The 24,150-nt window shown below is 44.4% G+C and overlaps 1 protein-coding gene across 2 annotated transcripts in view; it reads left to right on the top strand.

The window, feature by feature from the left end:
• The window catches only part of LOC138651170 (Golgi integral membrane protein 4-like), a 94,195-nt gene extending 70,716 nt beyond the window's left edge, over nt 1-23,479 (top strand). The window contains exons 13-15 of one of the 2 annotated variants that reach the window (XM_069741193.1): nt 7,655-7,735; nt 10,628-10,665; nt 22,940-23,479. In XM_069741193.1, the coding sequence (XP_069597294.1) occupies nt 7,655-7,735; nt 10,628-10,648 (102 nt within the window). In that variant the 3' untranslated portion in view covers nt 10,649-10,665; nt 22,940-23,479. The remainder of the gene's footprint in view (nt 1-7,654; nt 7,736-10,627; nt 10,666-22,939) is intronic. The other variant, XM_069741192.1, reaches the window with a different exon arrangement.
• The last annotated feature ends 671 nt before the right edge of the window (nt 23,480-24,150 follow it).

Here is a 24,150-nt window from a genome sequence, read left to right as displayed (position 1 = left end):
AGCGACCAACGATCTCCCAGCAGGGGCCTGATCGTTGGTCGCTGTCACACATAACGATTTCATTAACGATATCGTTGCTACGTCACAAATAGCAACGATATCGTTAACAATATCGTTATGTGTGAAGGTACCTTTAACGCTGATAAAGCACGCAGGAACAGCACTCCGCTGGGGCACACGAACACAGGACCTGGGTAAGTGCTCTGCCACACTACCGCAGGTCCTCCCCTTCATATAGCCTACCTAGACATCTGCACATAAAGTGCTTTGCTAATTTTCAGCCACGCACAAAGTGCTCCGCAGATTTTTTTCTGCCGCAGCATCCCTGCAGCTCCTTTTGGAGGTTATCAAGGTTCAACATGTCTCTACCTAAAACCTCCAAAAAGTCTTCTAAAACACAGTGTTTTTCACTTCTCGCTCCTCCAGTCAGGCTGTGCTACCAAGCGGGCATACTGCTCCGCTCTGTCATGCTTGCAATCCTAAATGCGCTCAGGGGCCCCCCACCACGACCGAGGCCATGGTGACCAGTCCCCCTGAGTGGGCTTTGTCACTCTCGCAATTTATGGCTTCCTTGACTAAAGTGATCGAGTCCCGCCAGGATCCATCTAGGAGCAAGACCACTAATCCGCCTGCCCAAGAAAATTCCCCTACGGCAGGGGAATTATCGGCCTGCAGGGGCCGCTCTCATTCTAGACACAAGCGGGCATCTAGGAAGCATGTACATAGCTCGTTCCCCAGGCCTTCTGGTTCCTTGGCATCCGTTAGCTCTGCTTCCCGCTCTCCCTCTCCAGGCACCTATAGCGACCAGGACTCTACATCAAGGGGTCCACCAGACTCAGGTTCAGAGTCGCCAGGTTATCAGACTACTAGATAGTCTCATTGAGGCTGTCAACCAGCCACTGCAGGTTGACGAGGAACCTGCGACCTCCCATACAGATAATTCGGTGTCCTCCAAAAAGACCAAGCATCCTCATAGGGTGTTCGCCAATCACCCCGGAGTTCCAGGACATAGTTCAGTGACATAGGGAGCGTCTGGACAAACGCTTTGCAGGTCAGAGATCTCTGGAGACCAGATATCCTTTCTCTCCTGACCTCCGCAAACAATGGACAGAATCCCCTCTTGTGGATCCTCCTGTTTTACGTTTGTCCTCCAAAACTCTTCTATCCTTGCCGGACGGATCTTCCATCAAAGATCTCACGGATCGCCTGGTTGACAGCCTCGCCCGTTCAGTATTTGAGGCATCAGGCTCAGCTCTTTTTCCCTCTTTTGCTTCTACCTGGGTAGCCAAAGCTGTGACTTTTTGGGCAGATTCTCTGCATAAGGCCCTACAGAACAGTGATCTCCTTGCTGACATAGCAGAGTTAGCTAACCAAATTTCTTTGGCTGGCGATTACTTAGTAAACGCTTCCCTGGACGCGGCTAATTGCTCTGCACTTACAGCTTCAAACGCTGTGGTGAATAGAAGAGCACTATGTCTGAGAAACTAGCGAGCGGACTCTGCATCTAAAAAGTCCCTAACATCCCTTCCATATCTGAGTGGCCGCTTATTTGGTGAAAAGCTGGACCAACTGATTTCGGACGCTACAGGTGGGAAAAGTACTTCCCTTCCCCACAGAGATTCAGACAACCGATCCGCCGACAGCCACAGGCTCGCTTTCGGTCCTTTTGTGGCAATTACGCATGGTCCTCCTCGGCCAGTTCCCCTGGTTCTGGGCATCACACCGTCAGAGATAAAAACCCCACAGGCCTCGTACAGGCCCAACCACTCCTGGAGGGGCCGCACCATGCAGTCTAGGTCCAGGGGATCCAGACCCCAACGATCTTCTACTAAATGACTCGCAATCTCGTCCGGACGACACCAGCCGAGTAGGCGGACGCCTTCTCATGTTTCGTCATACCTGTCTTGCATTCGTTCACAACGAGTGGGTCAGGGATCTGGTGTCCTCCGGATACAAGATCGAATTCCCCCCCCCCCCCTCCAACCCGGTTCCAGCCTCCCGAAGCTGGAACGCGCGCTCTGGCTTTTTCCCAGGCCATCGAGTCACTCCGCCGAGACGGGGTCATTGTCCCTGTCCCAGAGGACGAAAGGTTCCGAAGCTTTTATTCAAATCTGTTCATGGTCCTCAAAAAGGATGGAACAGTCAGGCCCATCCTGGACCTAAAGCTCTTAAACAGATTTGTCAAGGTCCGACATTTCAGGATGGAGTCCCTCCCTTCCGTCATCCCCTCGATGGAGCAGGGAGAGCTCTTAGCCGCCATCGACATTGGGGATGCGTATCTTCACATCCCAATCTTTCCGCCTCACCAAAGATTCCTTCGCTTCGCTGTCCGCGGGGAGCATTTTCAGTTCACTGCCTTACCTTTCGGCCTCGCCACCGCCCCCAGAGTTTTCACAAAGGTCATGGCCATTCTACACTCTCGGGGTTTAGTCGTGCTCCCGTATCTAGACAACCTACTGGTCAAAGGTCCATCCTTCCAAGCCTGAGAGGAGTGGGTCCGCATTTCCTTGGATACTCTTTCTCGGCTGGGCTAGTTGATCAACTTAAAAAAGTCGTCTCCTGTCCCAGCTCATTGGATCTCCTTCCTGGGCATGACTTTCGACACTTCCCGAGGGTTGGTGCTTCTCTCTTGGAACAAGGTTCTAGCTCTTCAACAGGGGGTCCGGAAACTCTGTCAACAGTCTCCCCGTTCCATCCGTTTCGGCATGAGGATTCTCGGGAAGATGGTGGCCGCAATGGAGGAAATTCCCTTAGCACAACTGCATCTTTGTCCCCTTCAGCACGCACTGCTAGACGCATGGGACGGGAGTCCTTTTTCCCTCGACTGACCGTGTCCTCTGACCCCTCGGGTCAAGCAGGCACTCCAATGGTGAACGCTCCGAACCTCTCTTCTACAAGGGAAGTCCTTCCTCCCAGTCCATTTGCTGGTAGTCACTACCGATGCCAGCCTCCCCGGCTGGGGAGCGGTTTTTCGCCATCACACTGCACAGGGGACCTGGACTCATCACGAGTCTCACCTTCCAATCAATATCCTGGAGATCCATGTGATTTGGCTGTCCCTGAGGCGGTTCCATCATCTCCTAGCAGGCCGCCCCATTCGTATCCAGTCGGACAATGCCACGGCTGTGGCTTATATAAATCATCAGGGGGGCACCCGCCGCAGAGTTGCAATGTGCGAGGTAGAGCACATTCTTCGCTGGGCCGAAAACAACCACTCGGTCATATCGGCTGTTCACATTCCTGGAGTGGAAAATTGGGCCGCGGACTTCCTCAGCCATCAAGGTCTTGCCTCAGGAGAGTGGTCTCTTCATCCGGACATTTTCCAACAGATCTGCCTTTGTTGGGGTACTCCGGACGTAGACTTGATGGCTTCCTGGTCCAATGCCAAGGTACCTCAGTTTGTGGCCTGGTCACGGGACCCGAGAGCAATCGGGGTGGATGCGCTGGTCCTTCCTTGAAGTCAGTTTCGCCTTCCTTATCTGTTTCCTCCCCACACTTGCTTCCGAGAGTCATCCGGAAGATCAGGGCGGATGACGTGCCGGTGATTCTCATTGCTCCGGATTGGCCTCGCCGGGCGTGGTACGCAGAGCTGGTCCAACTCATCGCAGATGTTCCTTGGCGATCTGCTATCTCAGGGTCCGATTTACCACCAGAACTCGGGGGCCCTGTGTTTGAAGGCTTGGCCATTGAATCCTGGGTTCTGACTCAAGCAGGTTTTTCCCGCGAAGTAGTTTCCACCTTGATCAATGCCCGAAAGCTGGTGTCATTGCGCATCTATCATCGGACCTGGAAGACCTTCTTTGAATGATGCAGAAGTAGAGGTCGCCCTCTGTTGATTTTCAACATCCCTACCATCTTGGAATTCCTTCAATCCGGTCTGGACTTGGGGCTATCGCCGAGTTCCCTTAAAGGGCAGGTCTCGGCCTTGTCAGTCCTTTTCCAGTGGAAAATTGCTTCAAAACCTCAGGTGAGGACATTCTTTCAGGGAGTCTCCCACGTGCCTCCCTATAGAGCACCTCTAGAGGCTTGGGACCTTAATCTGGTCCTAGGCGTCCTGCAGGAATCTCCCTTTGATCCGTTACAGGACATCTCTCTCTCTCTCCTCTCATGGAAGGTTGCTTTTCTGGTCGCCATTACTTCGATCAGACGAGTCTCGGAGTTGGCTGCCCTTTCCTGTTGGACGCTGTTTTTTACATTCCACCTAGACAAGGTGGTCCTCCAACCATCCCCTACCTTTCTTCCAAAGGTGGTGTCTTCCTTCCACCTTAACGAGGATATCGTATTTCCTTCGCTTTGTCCTGCTCCAGCGCATCGCGTGGAGAAGGCTTTTCACTCCCTGGGTCTTGCAAGAGCTCTCAGGAAGTATGTGTCTAGGACGGCACCTTTTCGACAGACGGAAGCTCTGTTCGTGCTCCCGGCAGGACACCCTTCTAAGTCGACAATCACCAGATGGATTTGGTCGACTATTCAAGAGGCTTACCGCGTCAGAGGCAAGCCTATCCCAACGGGCATCAGGGCACACTCCACTCGGTTGGTGGGTGCTTCTTGGGTTATTCGGAATCGAGCGTCTGCAGAGCAAGTTTGCAAAGCTGCAACTTGGTCTAGCCTGCACACTTTCTCAAAGCATTATAATGTCTATACTCAGCCATCTGCAGATGCAATCCTAGGTAGGTGTATTCTGCAGGCAGCGGTAGCACACCTTTAGACAGCAGGTTCCGTAAGTTTATACTGTTATGTTGTTATTTCCCACCCAGGGACTGCTTTGGGACGTCCCACGGTCCTGTGTCCCCCAATGTGGCGATGGAGAAATAGGGATTTTTGTGTACTGACCGTAAAATCCTTTTCTCAGAGCCACTCGGTGGGGGACACAGCACCCACCCTTCTTTGGCTTGTTGCCTATGATGAGCGTTATAGATTTGACATGTTGTACCTACGGTTAAAATTTTTTGTTAATCTCCTACTGCTTGGTCACTAAACTGGTTCTATCAGGAGCCAGTGGGCGGTGTATACTGCAGAGGAGGAGTTAACCCTTTTTGTATTTTCTTAGTGTCAGCCTCCTAGTGGCAGCAGCATACACCCACGGTCCTCTGTCCCCCAATGAGTGGCTCGGAGAAAAGGATTTTACGGTGAGTACACAAAAATCCGTATATTACTACCTCTAGTGAATATGACTGAGCCCCAATATCAGACAGAACCTACAGACCAGAATAACTCAGTTTCTGGGGGTAAAAAGGCTTTTATTTTTTCCCAAATAAAATCCTATTTTTCTGATCCATGTTACCATGTCTGTGATGTGTCTAAAAGATGCCGTAAATTGTCAACAGACATGTCGGTATACATGTATTTGCCGTGCTGTCCTTTTTATACTATTGTATACTGACTATAAGTCTCCACTTACTATGTCAAATACAGCGACTATTCAAGTCACATCTGTCAGCGAGCAGACATGTAATTGGCATCGGAGTCACATTGCTCCTTTCTGATATTGCCATTTAAATCATTTTATCCTAGAGGAAATAGATAAGAAAGTAAATCTGGCGCTAAAGGGATTAACTGTTGTGTTTGTTCTGGCATTGACGTGTTTTTGTGCGTAGATGTTGAAGAGATCAAATATAAACCCGCACCTGGAGTGTCAAATGAATCTATTAATGTCTAATTTTTCTACCAATTTCCTGTCTCCTCAAAATAAAAGGAGCATTTATGTGACGTCTACTGGGCTTCTTTCTTAAACTTACAATAGTAAAGTTTGGGAATGAAATGAGGCATAATGGAAGTTTGTGTCACCTTGTCCCGAGGAAGTATACTTTCTTTTCTTCCATTAGAACTGAAGCTGCGTTCACACATTGCAAACTTGCAGTAGAACTGAGCTGTTTTTTGCTGCCATTTTTTTTCGATATTGCAGTAGGACCTAAGTGTATTTGCCGTAGGTGTGGAAAATTGTGGCAAAAATTATGAATTTTTTATCTACAACTTGTGAATGATATGCACGGTATAGAGAAGGAGAAGCTGAGCATAATGATGTATAAGTTTATAGGCAAAGATTGATTTGGTATAACTTGTATTTTGTTAATTGAAATCCCTGGTGTTTATACGGTTGAGTCCAGTGGGTGGTCCTATTCAGCATGAGTCCAGTGGGTGGTCCTACTCAGCATGAGTCCAGTGGGTGGTCCTACTCAGCATGAGTCCAGTGGGTGGTCCTACTCAGCATGAGTCCAGTGGGCGGTCCTACTCAGCATGAGTCCAGTGGGCGGTCCTACTCAGCATGAGTCCAGTGGGCGGTCCTACTCAGCATGAGTCCAGTGGGCGGTCCTACTCAGCATGAGTCTAGTGGGTGGTCCTACTCAGCATGAGTCCAGTGGGTGGTCCTACTCAGCATGAGTCCAGTGGGTGGTCCTACTCAGCATGAGTCCAGTGGGCGGTCCTACTCAGCATGAGTCCAGTGGGCGGTCCTACTCAGCATGAGTCCAGTGGGCGGTCCTACTCAGCATGAGTCCAGTGGGCGGTCCTACTCAGCATGAGTCCAGTGGGCGGTCCTACTCAGCATGAGTCTAGTGGGTGGTCCTACTCAGCATGAGTCCAGTGGGCAGTCCTACTCAGCATGAGTCCAGTGGGCAGTCCTTACTTATGTGCTGAAGCTCAGTACAGTCCTTATTGCATTACAGTTGTCTGCAAATATTAAAGGATTTGCTATACCACATGACCTGGACCCCGAATCAGAGAGTGTGGCCCAGAGGATGGTCCCTATGCATCCATATGAGAATCACATAAATTCTTTCATTGATGCATAGAGAAAATACACTGAATAGAAACTGTGGGTCACGTAGTATAACTGAAGGACCAAAATTAAGCAGAAAATTCATAATGAAATGTTCACTATGTCAAGAATCTTTGCATAAATCACTATTAGCAGTAAAAATAAGAAACTTTGTGATATATATCTTATCAAGGAAATCTTCTTTCTCCATTTATGAGCCACTTCTTATGTGACATTTCTTCCTCTTGAACTCACTATCCACTCCTAAAAACATGTTCAAATCTATTTTGTCAAAACAAGATAGACTGCCACAACAGTGAGGTATCAAGTTACAGAGCAAATTGAAGTCTACAGAGAGGAAAGTAGGAATAAGGAGTACTCTGCACAGTGAGAGACTAGGCAGATTGTGCTACAGCTTTCAGAAACTGTATTTCACTTCAGGGCTGGATTCACAGATACACAGCTCAGTACTTCAGTGCTGGATTCACAGACACACAATATAGTACTGCTGTAAAATGTCTTCCATGCTGCTTCTTCTGTCTGTGTGTTACAGAAAATAAAACAGGAATCCATGTATCTGCTTGTGCTATGTATGAGAGACATCATAGCAGTTAGTGTCCACCCACTAGCTCAGAGATAACTGAAAATTAGAGCCAGCAAAGGGGAAAACTGCTGTAAAATGAAGCAGATAAGTCCTATCATGGCCAGAATCAGTGTTATTCCTCAATTACACACAACACAACTCAGTAGGTCTAAATGTGGCATTGTCATGACTAGGACTAGGCAGCGGGTATCTAGGTATCTGCTTAGTTATAATATTTCATTGTTTCCTCCATACATTCCATGATTTTATAAAAACTTTTCATAATCCACTGGATTTTTAATCTTTTTTTTTTTTAGTTCTTACAGGCTGCTGATGCCAGAGTGCGATCTAGAGAAGAACCAGAAGAACCATATCAGGACGAACAAGAGCACGATCTTGTAAGAAAACATTCTGTTTCTATTGCATATGGGGAGAGGAATGAATCCCTTGATAATTATTTTACAGTGGGTGGGAGATTTCTTGAACCAGGATTTGTATTTAACTAACCAAATAATAGAAAAACCTGGAAACATCAACAAAAGTTAGTTTAATCTGGTGTAGGTCCACCTTTTGCGGCGATTACAGCCTCAATTCCCCGAGGTATGGATTCATACAAGGTGTGAATTGTTTCCAAAGGAATTTTAGCCCATTCTGCAGTTAAAACACCCTCCAGTTCTTTGAGCGACGATGGCGGCGGAAATCGACGTCTAACTTGAACCTCTAAAATCGACCATAAATGCTCAATAATGTTGAGGTCTGGGGATTGTCGGGGCCAGATGAGATGCTCAACTTCATTAGAATGTCCCTCGTGTCATGCTTTAACGATTCTAGCTGTATAAATTGGTGCATTATCATCCTGAAAGATGGCGTTCCCCTCCCAGAACAATGCTTGAACCATTGGATGCACTTGGTCGCCCAAAATGCCTAAATAATCTCGGCTGTTAATTTTTCCATGAAGGGATATCATTGGCCCGGCGGATCTCCATGAAATAGCACCCCAGATCATCACAGAACCTCCGCCATGTTTTACGGTTGGGAGAAGGCAGTCTGGATGGAATGCTTCTTTTGGCTGTCTCCAAACGTACACTCGGCCGGAGGTGGGAAACAGGGTAAACGATGATTCGTCTGAGAATATCACATGTTTCCACTGCTCGAGGGACCAATTCTGGAGGTTTCTACACCACTCTAAACGCTTGGAAACATTTGTCATTGAGAGCAGCGGTTTTCTAATTGCAGCTCTTCCGTGGAATCCAGATTTGTGCAGCTCCCGACGAACAGTTTTCGTGGAAACTGGGTTCTGTAGGTGTTCATTGAGCTCAGCAGTGATTTTCGAATCCGTGGTCTTGCGATCCTCTCTCACAATTCGCTTTAGAGTCCGACAGTCTCTCTGTCAACTTTGACTTTCGGCCGGACCTGTGTTTTGCTGCGGACGTTTTTGCTTCGCTTTCAAACGCAGTCATTACTTTGGAGACAGTACCTCTTGACACCCCAGGCATTAGGGCGCTTATTGTTACACTAGCGCCTGCCATACGAGCACCAACAATTTGGCCTCTTTGAAAATCCGAGAAGTCTGCCATTGGTATCAGTTTCTCATCAATGTTCTTACAATTATGCAAAACAACCAGTTAATTTACATACACATATCACATAACACAAATAATCAACTACAAAACATTACCATATGTCACGGTTTGCATGTTTATAACCTGTTCGAAGATTATGATGCCAAAACGTTAGGTGTTTCCATTATTTGGTCCAACCCCTGTACATGTAAATTAGCCTGGAAGTGCAATGAGGGGCGTGTCAATACTGTGTACATCGACACGCCCCCGATGCACTCCTGGGCTTATTTACATGTGCCTGCAAAGCACTGACACATCGGAGTACTACAAGAATGGTATCATTTTCATACTACGACCTATAGAGCCGCACCACTGCTGGTTTTGTAGCAAAACCTGTACGAACAGATTCCCTTTAAAGTGGACTAATGATGTATATATATGTATGTATGTATATATATATATATATATATATATATATATATTCTACATACTATTTTTTAAACTTCTTGTACCTTAAAACAGTCACACACCCTCCAAAAAATTATCACATTTTTGGGTAAAGAGAGACCGCCATGTCCCCTAATGCTTCAAACCTGCATATTATCACTTTGGGTGTTGATGACCAGGAAATCTCTCTGACTTATTCACTTCTGTGGATCTATAAATGATATAAATCCGATAATAAAGGTGAGGTGGTCAGAACAGGAATAACTGCCACTGATACAATATTCTATATGGTGATGCCTGCAGATATTGATGTGTATACAGAAGACAGTATATTCTGTATATTCAGTATTCTGCTACAGATGGATCTGGATAAGTTGGAAACTTGGGCTGAAAGGTGGCAGATGAGGTTTAACAATGATAAATGTAAGGTTATACACATGGGAAGAAGGAATCAATGTCACCATTACACACTGAACGGGAAACCACTGGGTAAATCTGACAGGGAGAAGGACTTGAGGATCCTAGTTAATGATAAACTTACCTGGAGCAGCCAGTGCCAGACAGCAGCTGCCAAGGCAAACGGGATCATGGGGTGCATTAAAAGAGGTCTGGATACACATGATGAGAGCATTATACTGCCTCTGTACAAATCCCTAGTTAGACCGCACATGGAGTACTGTGTCCAGTTTTGGGCACCGGTGCTCAGGAAGGATATAATGGAACTAGAGAGAGTACAAAGGAGGGCAACAAAATTAATTAATGGGATGGGAGAACTACAATACCCAGATAGATTAGCGAAATTAGGATTATTTAGTCTAGAAAAAAGACGACTGAGGGCGATCTAATAACCATGTATAAGTATATAAGGGGACAATACAAATATCTCGCTGAGGATCTGTTTATACCAAGGAAGGTGACGGGCACAAGGGGGCATTCTTTGCGTCTGGCGGAGAGAAGGTTTTTCCACCAACATAGAAGAGGATTCTTTACTGTTAGGGCAGTGAGAATCTGGAATTGCTTGCCTGAGGAGGTGGTGATGGCGAACTCAGTCGAGGGGTTCAAGAGAGGCCTGGATGTCTTCCTGGAGCAGAACAATATTGTATCATACAATTATTAGGTTCTGTAGAAGGACGAAGATCTGGGGATTTATTATGATGGAATATAGGCTGAACTGGATGGACAAATGTCTTTTTTCGGCCTTACTAACTATGTTACTATGTTACTATGTTAAGACCGCTTCATGATAAAATCGGTGTTTCCCTTTATCTTCTAACACGACAGCTCAGAGTCTCAAACACGTGAAGTGTTCAGTGACCCAGGTCAGTCTCACCTTTTGTACTTCCTGATAAATAAATTAATTGGAAAGGAAAAATGGCTGCAATGACAATAAATCACTTCACCTAAATCGGTTTTGATCAACCAGATGGTGAATGACCAGATGATCCCTTAATGAAATTGATGATTCAGACATAATTTTATAGATTTGGGAAAAATAATTCTAATCGCTCTTATTATTGGGGTGTACAGGATGGGAAAAACAAGGCCACAACAATAGCACTTTAGGTATTGAAGGGTAAAATGAGTCTTAAACAGAAGTGTTTTTCAAATGTAGACTTTATCGTTCTTTATTCTTTCTCTAGTGTTCTATTTTATTTTTTTGCTAACCTACCAAATGTACCGTATGTACATAAGAAGTAAGGGAGAGATTAAAAAAAATGTGTAACTGCAGGATCGGGCAACATCGGGATTGCTTGTAGCCTGCTATCATGGAGACACTAAATGATGGAGATTTTATTACAGGAGGTAAATGGGTAGTCTTCCACTTCATAAGTTCATCTTAAAGGGGTTATTTTTTTCCTACACGGTTAAGAACTTGTCATGGCTTTATTGTCTGATATCCCAGGGCTATAGGCTTCTTCTTTATCCCTAAATCTATCAGGTGCCCTAGCTATCCCGGATTACTTCTAATGGTGAAGACGCCGGGGCCACATATTTTGCCAAGCTGCTAGATCAAGCTTAAACTGTCCCGTCCCTCAAGAAAAAGAGCTCCTCTGTTGTCATTAGGTCAAATGAAGCCGGAGATTTGCCGCCTGAGCTGGGAGAGATCGTCATAGGGCAAAACAGGCAGGCAGTTGGCAACTACCTGCCACTAAGTTCTTAGCAGCGTAGCCAAAAAAACTCAAAGTCCCAGATAACCCTTTTAATTATCCTAGAGTGGTGTAAAAAGTAGAAAAAAAACTATACTCATCTCCTGGACCATTTCTGTTTCTTTGATACTCGGTACCATGTTCCCCGCCAGTCTGACGTCATCAACATCCAGGGAAGGCGTCACTGCTGATGAAAAGCAGCCATAGTTGTTTTTTCCTGTTTAGACAAAAATTTGAACGCTGCAGCCAATCAACGAGCGCCAATTGTCTGCAGTTGTCATGTGACGCCCAAATTGGATGTTGATGAAAGAGACCAGCGGGGGACACAGTACCAAGTATGACAGAGCGGCGCCATTCTGAAGACTGAGTATGTTTTGTTTTTTTGTTTAAAAATTAAACTTAATGGTTTCAGAGTTTTTTAAGTAGGGGATACCTTATCTAACACACAAATTACATATATCACCTACCCACGGGATATGGGACCGGTGGGTCCTATCTGCTGGTTTCCCATAGGCGTGAATGGAGAAGTGCTCACATGAGGGACATAACATCCCCCTGGTTTTGTTGGTCTTGTGTGCATAGGTGATAAAAGTTATTAATGAATTTTACATAATTATTTAAATCTCTTTTTAGATGTATTGTAATCATTTTAAAAAACTAAAAACGTAGGCTTCTCCTTTTAATAATTAAAGCAATAATTGTACTTGTTGATTTCGAGGCTTGCAGGGCCCGGGCTTGTATCTGATGAAGAGCGGAGCTCCTGACACTTTGCGCTGGCCCAGTTTTATCCTAGCACTTTACATTGCTATGTTCCAAATCTTACAGTCGTCCGTGAGCTTTTATAATTTCCCCTGTCGATTTAATTTCAATCGCGAGCTCCTCACCTCGGCTAACCTGATCTTTTTTTTTTTTGCTGCATTACTTAGAGCCTCTGATCCTTTGGGGGTCATCGTCGTTGTTGAATTCAGCGCGCACATTATCATGCATCGCAGCTCCCCAACACAACACGTCGCAGTTTCTCCATCCTCTCGGAGATGACGGAACACATCTGGGCCGATTTCTCTGCAGAGGGAATCACGCTGTTACAGAGCAAAGGAAGCAAAATCTTTGTACGGAGTAGGATCCGGCAGAGACAGCTTGGTTCTAATGGGGGGGAAATGATTTGGCACCGATGCACCCTGACGATGTAACACGCAGGAAAACTACGGGCGATTAGAATTTGGAAGGTAGAACTACTGTCTAAAAAATAGTCTGCATCATGATGAATAGTCTGCATCAAAATCCAATGTAAAACCATGGATGGGTAATTAGGATGCCATGATACTTGAGATTTCACCCATTTTATGTGCTCCTTAACGGATGTCAACGTATGCCAAAGTAGAACACATCGGCATTTAGAAAGAAATCAGTACATTATCAATTTTTTAAAAAAAAAGAAATGTTAAAAAAGACACATAAAAACGCCCCCCCTTCATAAGAAATGTAGAAAGCTGCCAATCAATGATGAGGGCGGGACCATACAGAACTCCTGAATATGGAGGACTATCATGCAGCAAGTTTACTAGTCCTCCATAAAATGTAATTTTATCAAAACTACAGCAAGCAGCCCAGTAAGTGACACATCGCTGGAATTAGGGTCTCTGTATCTACATTTTTGCAGCTCTCAAAATAGGTGGGAAAAACCAGCTGACAGATTCCCTTTAAATTTGCAGCATGTCAATACTTGCTGTAGATTTCCATCCTTTTTCAATGCATCGGGTGAAATTTGAACCAAAATCCCCATGCAACAAACTTGATGTGGAAAATCCGCGCCGTGCGCATTTAGGGTATGTGCACGCGTTCAGGAATTTTCGCGATAAAAATGCATAAAAACCGCATGCATATGCATCCTATCATTTAGAATGCATTCCGCAAAGAGCGCCCCTAGTGAATAACAACTGGTATTACATCAAAATAATTTTCTGAAGTGTATCCAGTAGTTCCGAAACTGCACAGAAGTATCGGTGGAAGCTTCGCATTATGTGTAAAGAGCAATGTTTCAGGAAAGTTCTCCTTATAAATAATGTGCGCGCCGCTCTCATTAGTGCAGACGCGGACAATGGAAGCTTTGTTCTCCTAATACCCTCATTGAATTCAGTATGATCTTCGCAGAGAAAAGCAGAAACCCCCATCTAGTTCCTCTCCAGAACCACTTACAGCTATTCGGGAGGGATTTGATTAAGGATTTTGCCAGGAAATGTTTACTGAGCCAAGTTACCTTCACGCATCCAAGCCCAGGAAGATTAGGAGGACTCGGCGCTGATACTGTGCTCGCGGAGGAAACAGCTGCGCACACCACGATTTCTGGAAGGGTTTAATACAACATTTGCTCCAGAGAAGATGCATCGGCTTCTAAATTTTAACCATACGGTCTCAAAAACTGGATTTTTTTTTGTGTGTAATTCATTTCTATAATGATATCGTTTAGGGACTTTTACACCAGTCTTGTGATGTGCCGCATAGTGGGCTGAGGTTCCAATTAGTCCGCAGCTACGGGACTGCTCCTTACATTGCTGACAGTTTCTGAGTCTAATTACTCGAACACAGGAAATACATCACACATCGCAGGTCTAAAGACAAGATGACCGTCTAATCCATATTGGGGGTCTCCTGATGGCAGGTGTCTGGGGAGATGAGGATAGGGCGGCTGGGTTTGAACTGCCTGGTCCTTTTGTTCTTGGGGAAGATCAGTCACTGTCAGCGGTGTCTGGCAGTGGCTTTTTCTTCTCATGAGAAGGCAAAAATCCCCAAACGTTCCCGGCATTCACAAGTTCCCTAACGCTTATCTTTACTTAACAAGTGAAATAACATCAGACGCGTTTCAGATCATGAAGCTTGAAAGCTTGGGATGATCTGAAATGTGTCTGATGTATTTCACTTTTTAAATATCTGACGCGTTTCAGACCATTCTATCATTCTATCATTCTACCATTCTATCTATCATTTCATCAAGCTTGAAAGCTTGGGATGATCTGAAATGTGTCTGATGTATTTCACTTTTTAAATATCTGACGCGTTTCAGACCATTCTATCATTCTACCATTCTATCTATCATTTCATCAAGCTTGAAAGCTTGGGATGATCTGAAATGTGTCTGATGTATTTCACTTTTTAAATAAAGATGGGCATTATCTGACGCGTTTCAGACTATTCTATCATTTCATCAAGCTTGAAAACTTTGGATGACCTGAAACGCGTCCGACGTATTTACCTTCTTAAATAAAGATGGGCATTACCAGACGCATTTCAGACCATGCCAAGTTTTCAAGCTTGATGAAATGTTGGGATGCGCTGAAAACGCGTCTGCTGTATTTAAGTCGTTAAATAAAGATGAGCATTACCGAAGTTGTAAGTGCCCGGACTTTTTTTGGGGATTTTTCTACTATTGGGACTTGCACATGCATCACCTGGAGTTTCTTACCGATCGTTTTGATTTATCTTCTTGAGAATGCATGCGTATGGTGCGGGTTGGTGGTCAGCAGCATTTGCGTGTGTGACTGCAAACCTTGCACCCGCTCTACTTAAGCCCCTGTGCTATAGTGATCAAATAAAATAATGTAATTACATTGCTGTACACTATGTAAATAACACTGGTATATAATTTTAAGATTTTAATGATCATACTCCTCAAGGGCCAGATCATCTATGGCACCGCCTCCAATGTAACACCTGGATCCGCCTCTGCGGAGCCTGTAAGCTATATAATGATCATACTCCTCAAGGGCCAGGACATCTGTGGCACCGCATCCAATGGGAACACCTGGACCCGCCTCCGCAGAGCCTGTACGCTATATAATGATCATACTCAAGGGCCAGGACAGCTGTGGCACCGCCTCCAATGGGAACACCTGGACCCGCCTCCGCGGAGCCTGTAAGCTATATAATGATCATACTCCTCAAGGGCCAGGACATCTGTGAAACCGCCTCCAATGGGAATACCTAGACTCGTCTCTGCAGAGCCTGTAAGCTATATAATGATTATACTCCTCAAGGGCCAGGACATCTGTGAAACCGCCTCCAATGGGAACACCTGGACCCACCTCCGCAGAGCCTGTAAGCTATATAATGATAATACTCCTCAAGGGCCAGGACATCTGTGAAACCGCCTCCAATGGGAACACCTGGACCCGCCTCCGCAGAGCCTGTAAGCTATATAATGATTATACTCCTCAAGGGCCAGGACATCTGTGAAACCGCCTCCAATGGGAACACCTGGACCCGCCTCCGCAGAGCCTGTAAGCTATATAATGATCATACTCCTCAAGAGCCAGGACATATGTGGCACCGCCTCCAATGGGAACACCTGGACCCACCTCCGCGGAGCCTGTAAGCTATATAATGATCATACTTCTCAAGGGCCAGGAAATCTGTGGCACCGCCTCCAATGGGAACACCTGGACCCGCCTCCACGGAGCCTGTAAGCTATATAATGATAATACTCCTCAAGGGCCAGGACATATGTGGCACCGCCTCCAATGGGAACACCTAGACCCGCCTCCACGGAGCCTGTAAGCTATATAATGATCATACTCCTCAAGGGCCAGGACATATGTGGCACCGCCTCCAATGGGAACACCTAGACCCGCCTCCGCGGAGCCTCCAGTTGCCTTTCACAGATCTATATGAAGCCACATCTATTTTTAAAGCAACTCTGTCACCTACATATTTTTACCTAGGTAATAGCAGCATATTACAAGGACAGGTCCAGTCTCCTATTAGTCTAAATGCCTACATCGGCAGCATATTTATGGCACAATTGGTGCTAGTAAGCCATTTTATCAACGCATTTTGATAGCACATCATTTTTTTTCTCTCCCATTCATATTATATTGTGTTGTCCTCAAGGACATTTTCCTCTAAACTCATTCTCCTCTAATTACGCGTTCAGATAATTGAAGAGAGCGCAGCCGTAAAATTGTTGATCCTCGCTCCCATCCTGCGTGGGGTACAGATCTGTCAGAACTCATTTTCTTCTCTTATGCTGGATGTGGTGAGGTTACATTTTGACTCCTTTTAAAGATGAAACCTCAATGTTGCTCAATTTTTATAAGCCTATAAAATGCTGCTTTTACCGCTTCTCATCATCGCAGACGTCTATTTTCTCACTGTACGTCTAAATATACTTTTGGCAGAATCTGACCGCACGGATTGTGAGTATTACATTTATGGGTGGATGGAGAATGCGATTAAAATTCCACTTTGTGGCTGTCTTTGCTACAGAGGGAACAATACAGCCATTTATTTATTGAGGCATGTCAAATTGTCTGCGTGGTCCGCTCCTGGCTGTGCCGCCATTCTGTTAAGTAATTGTAACTCAACAATGCTGCAAATGGCCAATTCCAAATATGTTGTTATGTGTGCAAGCAAACCAAGTAATTTATTATGCTTGGAATGTGACAAAACAATATATTTTTTAGCAATTTTTAAAGCTAGAGCTGTAGCTCACAGATGGCAGGATTTTATAATTTACAGCGGAGGCTTAAAGTTAATCTCTGCTTTTTATCATCCTATCTTAGGTACTCATTATTATTTTTTTATAACGCAAAGCTTCAGACTTTTGTCTGTCTGCAGCCACCACTAGAGGGAGCTTGCTGCCACACAATAGTAAGACCGTATACAGTACTCCTGAGCTCCCTCTAGTGGTGGATGAATGCGCTCAAAACTTTAGCATTTGAACCTTTAACTATGCAGGAGACCTAGAGCTTTTGTATTTGTTATCAGATTTCACAATGCATATTGAACATATTAAAAGGAATATGTTAGTAGTATCAACACTCCTAAGCCGACATGCAGGTCATAGAAACTTAAAAATAAAATAGCAAGTTGAATAAAATGAGACCTTGATATCTGCTATCCGATGTCTTATTCCAAAGAAATCTATGTTTTTCTTAATATGTAAATAAGCTGTTAAGATCTATTGGCCGGACATACAGTGCCTACAAGTAGTATTCAACCCCCTGCAGATTTGGAATTAACTTGGCATTGTGACATTTGGACTGTAGATCAGCCTGGAAGTGTGAAATGCACTGCAGCAAAAAAGAATGTTATTTCTTTGTTTATTTTTATTTTTTTAAATTGTGAAAAGTCTTTTCAGAGGGTCATTTATTATTCAACCCCTCAACCCACCAGAATTCTGTTTGGTTCCCCTAAAGTATTAAAAAGTAGTTCAGGCACAAAGAACAATGAGCTTCACATGTTTGGATTAATTATCTCTTTTTCCAGCCTTTTCTGACTATTTAAGACCCTCCCCAAACTTGTGAACAGCACTCATACATGGTCAACATGGGAAAGACAAAGGAGCATTCCAAGGCCATCAGAGACAAGATCGTGGAGGGTCACAAGGCTGGCAAGGGGTACAAAACCCTTTCCAAGGAGTTGGGCCTACCTGTCTCCACTGTTGGGAGCATCATCCGGAAGTGGAAGGCTTATGGAACTACTGTTAGCCTTCCACGGCCTGGACAGCCTTTGAAAGTTTCCTCCCGTGCCGAGGCCAGGCTCGTCCGGAGAGTCAAGGCTAACCCAAGGACAACAAGGAAGGAGCTCCGGGAAGATCTCATGGCAGTGGGGACATTGGTTTCAGTCAATACCATAAGTAACGTACTCCACCGCAATGGTCTCCGTTCCAGACGAGCCCGTAAGGTACCTTTACTTTCAAAGCGTCATGTCAAGGCTCATCTACAGTTTGCTCATGATCACTTGGAGGACTCTGAGACTGACTAGTTCAAGGTTCTCTGGTCTGATGAGACCAAGATCGAGATCTTTGGTGCCAACCACACACGTGACGTTTGGAGACTGGATGGCACTGCATACGACCCCAAGAATACCATCCCTACAGTCAAGCATGGTGGTGGCAGCATCATGCTGTGGGGCTGTTTCTCAGCCAAGGGGCCTGGCCATCTGGTCCGCATCCATGGGAAGATGGATAGCACGGCCTACCTGGAGATTTTGGCCAAGAACCTCCGCTCCTCCATCAAGGATCTTAAGATGGGTCGTCATTTCATCTTCCAACAAGACAACGACCCAAAGCACACAGCCAAGAAAACCAAGGCCTGGTTCAAGAGGCAAAAAATCAAGGTGTTGCAGTGGCCTAGTCAGTCTCCTGACCTTAACCCAATTGAAAACTTGTGGAAGGAGCTCAAGATTAAAGTCCACATGAGACACCCAAAGAACCTAGATAACTTGGAGAAGATCTGCATGGAGGAGTGGGCCAAGATAACACCAGAGACCTGTGCCGGCCTGATCAGGTCTTATAAAAGACGATTATTAGCTGTAATTGCAAACAAAGGTTATTCCACAAAATATTAAACTTAGGGGTTGAATAATAATTGACCCACATTTTTATGTTTAAAATTTATAAAAATTTAACTGAGCAACAAAACTTTTTGGTTTGTAAGATTTATGCATCTGTTAATGAATCCTGCTCTTGTTTGAAGTTTGAAGGCTCTAACTTATTTGCATCTTATTAAACCTGCTAAATCTGCAGGGGGTTGAATACTACTTGTAGGCACTGTAGATCTCCCACAGAATCTGTCTCCAAAGCTTATTGTAAATAAAAGGTGGAGTTACCAGTGTGAGACATGTAATGACCTCTCTCCTGATCTACATGTCTCACACTGGTAATGCTCCCTTTCACTTATATTAAGCTCTGGAGGCAGAGTCTCGGGTAGTTCTATGTTTGGCCCATAGATATTAACAGGTCATTTACATAGAGAAATATGTGGATTTCACTGGAGTAAAACATCAAATCACAGATATGAAGGTATCATTTTATTCAGCTTTCTATGATCTGCATGCCTATACAGTTGGCTTCCTATAAAAACAAAAAATCACATCCTTAAAATGTTCATTTTAATATCAGGTGAGAAAATTTTCAAAAAAGGTATTAGCAAGCCATTCTATCATGGATTTTCAAAGTAATTTTCCAGCCTCATCAGGTCTAAGTGATCTATTTAATATATGCAGACTGTATTGGTATGCAGGAAACTTGGAGCTTTGTCATCAGGTTTCACAATGCAATTTGTACACAATATTAATAGATATTTTAAACCTGATAACTCGGTGAACTTAAGGAGAACCTGTCATATGCTTCAAAAATTTAGTTAAATACAGTGGGGCAAAAAAGTATTTAGTCAGTCAGCAATAGTGCAAGTTCCACCACTTAAAAAGATGAGAGGCGTCTGTAATTTACATCATAGGTAGACCTCAACTATGGGAGACAAACTGAGAAAAAAAATCCAGAAAATCACATTGTCTGTTTTTTTTAACATTTTATTTGCATATTATGGTGGAAAATAAGTATTTGGTCAGAAACAAAATTTCATCTCAATACTTTGTAATATATCCTTTGTTTGCAATGACAGAGGTCAAACGTTTTCTGTAAGTCTTCACAAGGTTGCCACACACTGTTGTTGGTATGTTGGCCCATTCCACCATGCAGATCTCCTCTAGAGCAGTGATGTTTTTGGCTTTTCGCTTGGCAACACGGACTTTCAACTCCCTCCAAAGGTTTTCTATAGGGTTGAGATCTGGAGACTGGCTAGGCCACTCCAGGACCTTGAAATGCTTCTTACGAAGCCACTCCTTCGTTGCCCTGGCGGTGTGCTTTGGATCATTGTCATGTTGAAAGACCCAGCCACGTTTCATCTTCAATGCCCTTGCTGATGGAAGGAGGTTTGCACTCAAAATCTCACGATACATGGCCCCATTCATTCTTTCATGTACCCGGATCAGTCGTCCTGGCCCCTTTGCAGAGAAACAGCCCCAAAGCATGATGTTTCCACCATCATGCTTTACAGTAGGTATGGTGTTTGATGGATGCAACTCAGTATTCTTTTTCCTCCAAACACGACAAGTTGTGTTTCTACCAAACAGTTCCAGTTTGGTTTCATCAGACCATAGGACATTCTCCCAAAACTCCTCTGGATCATCCAAATGCTCTCTAGCAAACTTCAGACGGGCCCGGACATGTACTGGCTTAAGCAGTGGGACACGTCTGGCACTGCAGGATCTGAGTCCATGGTGGCGTAGTGTGTTACTTATGGTAGGCCTTGTTACATTGGTCCCAGCTCTCTGCAGTTCATTCACTAGGTCCCCCCGCGTGGTTCTGGGATTTTTGCTCACCGTTCTTGTGATCATTCTGACCCCACGGGGTGGGATTTTGCGTGGAGCCCCAGATCGAGGGAGATTATCAGTGGTCTTGTATGTCTTCCATTTTCTAATTATTGCTCCCACTGTTGATTTCTTCACTCCAACCTGGTTGGCTATTGCAGATTCAGTCTTCCCAGCCTGGTGCAGGGCTACAATTTTGTTTCTGGTGTCCTTTGACAGCTCTTTGGTCTTCACCATAGTGGAGTTTGGAGTCAGACTGTTTGAGGGTGTGCACAGGTGTCTTTTTATACTGATAACAAGTTTAAACAGGTGCCATTACTACAGGTAATGAGTGGAGGAAAGAGGAGACTCTTAAAGAAGAAGTTACAGGTCTGTGAGAGCCAGAAATCTTGATTGTTTGTTTCTGACCAAATACTTATTTTCCACCATAATATGCAAATAAAATGTTAAAAAAACAGACAATGTGATTTTCTGGATTTTTTTTTCTCAGTTTGTCTCCCATAGTTGAGGTCTACCTATGATGTAAATTACAGACGCCTCTCATCTTTTTAAGTGGTGGAACTTGCACTATTGCTGACTGACTAAATACTTTTTTGCCCCACTGTACCTTGTAAAAATCCATGATTTCCCGATTCTGCTGTCTTATATTCTATTTTGCGCTGCTTCCTTCTGTTACGCCAGAAGCAACAAATGTAAATATTTATGTGAAATCTCCGCTTTGCAGAGCAACTGGACCTTTTCTGAGGTGGTGTGCACTTTCACTCCTCCCTCTCTCCATTGGCAGCATCTGGGAGGGAGGAGTGAAAGTGCACACCGCCCATCCTCTAGGAGACCCTGAAGAAACGCCCAGTTGAACTGCAAAAAAAAGATTTCACATACTGCGTTCCAAAATCAACAAATGTGAATATCTCTGCAATAGAGCGAAGCAGCGCAAAACGGAAAAAAGCCTCAGAATCAGGGGATCTCAAGGATTTTTCCAAGGTATTTAACTAAATTTTTGGGAGCAAGTGACAAGTTCTCTTTAAAAAAAAAATCCAATCAATAAATTATTTTATCAGGTGAGAAAGTTTTCAAAAAGGTATTGAGCCATTCTAAGATGGATTTTCAAACTATTCCAGCCTCAACAGGTCTAAGTGATCTATATATTGTATTCAGTCTGTACCATCAAATCTAGTGACGCAGCCTCTTCGAGTTTTGATCATCTTCCAGTTTAGACATTAGTTATTTTTCAAGGAAACCTGGTTGATAACCAATATGATTACCCTTACTGTTCCCATAGGCCTTTTCACCCGTATCTGCCTATGTCGTATTAAGGAGGTGTATAAACATAAGGATGAATGACCTCGGGGAGATCAAAACATCCAACACCGCGGAGACACCATCACGTATTTCTCAATCTCCATCACGTGATGGTGTCTCCGAGGTGTTCGATGTTTTGATCTCCCCGAGGTCATTCATCCTTATGTTTATAGTCCTTTTACTAGGCACTGCTCCTAATAGCCAGTTTCCTACTCCACACTGATGAGGGGCAAATACCCCGAAACAGCTGTCTGTGGATGGATACCATGTTTTGGCATAGGTGGTTTTCCTTTTTGGATGCTGCCCTTTCCGTGGTTGTTCCTTCCCGGTGAAAGACCTGGCTATTTATTGCTTGCGTTGAGAAACACGTGATGGTGTCTCCGCGGCTTTTCTACATGTATTAAGGAGGTGGGCGCTGTGGGATTGCATAGTCAGGAATATCTACCATTCAGGATTTTGGAACTTTTGGGTGACAACCAATGTGAGAGCCATAACACTGGACGTCCTGATCATCTGCTATAATTTTACTACGCTATTGTTAATCTTCTTTAAAGGGTTTTTCAATCTCTTCGTGTGATCTATTCTTCTAAGCAGCCACCTTCCGATCACTGGGACATCCACCGATGGCCAGAATGGGGAACTTTTATCCCTGTCAAAACGGTGCTCAATTCACGTTGTATGGGGCTGCACTCTGATTTAATTGGCAGTCCCATAGAGAAAGAATGACGCAAGGGTCCCCAATAACTGTGATAAAAGGGCCCCTTTATGAGAATTGGTGGAGGTCTTCTACCAGTTGCACCTCCATCTTGAAGTTATCTCCTCTCCACTAGATAGGGATAACTTCTTCCGACTGGAAACCCCTTTAAAGGATGGAGACCTCTTATATGATGGAGGACTCTAGAGGTTGGACCTCCACCTATCTGACATTTATGACCTACGTCGTGTTTTTACATATTGCCATTTTTATCTAACCTTTGGACTTTTTTTTTTTATTTGGTAGGAAGAACATGGCGGTGAACCAGACAACACAGATGATCTGGAACTAGCACGAGATGAAGGAGCAGACGCTCTAGATGCCAAAAACAGAAGAGATGGATATTACTGACTAGAATAAGTGCCTTGACTCAGAACTTTACAGAAGGAAAGGCACAAGGGCCAGAATAAGCCGTCCATATAAAATCGGTCTGGTGCCGCGATGGCTTTGGTCCTCCAAACAGAGAATAGCCCTTGACTGTAAATATTAGAAGCACTGGTGGCCCCGACATTTCCGTGAAATATGCCTTTCTCTGTTTTGTGACTGCAAATGAAGATTATACATATTTTTTTAATACTTATGTGCAGATCCTACCGGGGTCTTCATCACCCAAGACTTTTCTAAGGGTCTGAAACCAAGATGACTGTGGTGTACGACACCGATCCAGACTCTGAGGACTTATTGTGGTCGGAAAACGAGATGAAGAATGTGATGGTGTCAAATAATCTACAAAGCTTTTTTTATATGATCATTATATTACCAACTAAAGCCATTAAGGTTTCCTCACTCCTCCGGCTGTGTGTGTGTGGTTTATGCATTTAGGAAGCCATAATTGAGGCTTTCCCACTGATTCATGGTAGGGGGATGGCTTATTCTTTCCTTTTTTATATATAAATTACATTATAGGAGGCCGAGTGCTGAGCTTTTGCTTAGGGCAACATGTCTGCTCCATTCCAAAAGACATTGCCCAGACCATGAAGTACTTAATTGGACCAAAGCAAAACCCTTCCATTTGCACACAAGAGAAATAGCGGGTCCTAATTTTTCGCCAAAATTACACATATTGGGGGAGCTTGTTGAAATGTACAGATTTGCCGAGGGTTTGGATAAACTTCCTTTATATTGTCCATCCATGATTGTCCCTTCTGATTAGCAAGCCTGGTATGAAGTCGTGCACATCAGAAAAATGTCGGACTGTTGATGTGGACACCGGACTAGGGTCCTAAAAATCTTGCTCAATTCTAGTTTCAATCGCAAAAAAGCAGTGCATACTTGCTGCCTTTCTACTATGTATGAGGATTAAGGTCCATGCTGTGTAGACTGTATGGAAGTCCCTACAAGTTTAGCTGCTGCTGTAACCTGACGAGCTGGAACCTCCTCCAAGAGTAGTGTTTGTAAGGAAGAAACCTGCACAATGTGGTAATGAATGGTGTATCAAATTATGGGCCAATAATATG

The sequence above is a fragment of the Ranitomeya imitator genome, chromosome 10, assembly GCF_032444005.1.
Source record: "Ranitomeya imitator isolate aRanImi1 chromosome 10, aRanImi1.pri, whole genome shotgun sequence".
Classification (NCBI taxonomy): Eukaryota; Metazoa; Chordata; class Amphibia; order Anura; family Dendrobatidae; genus Ranitomeya; species Ranitomeya imitator.
Note: the sequence above shows the minus strand (reverse complement) of the source record. Positions and strands in the feature narration are given on the sequence as shown.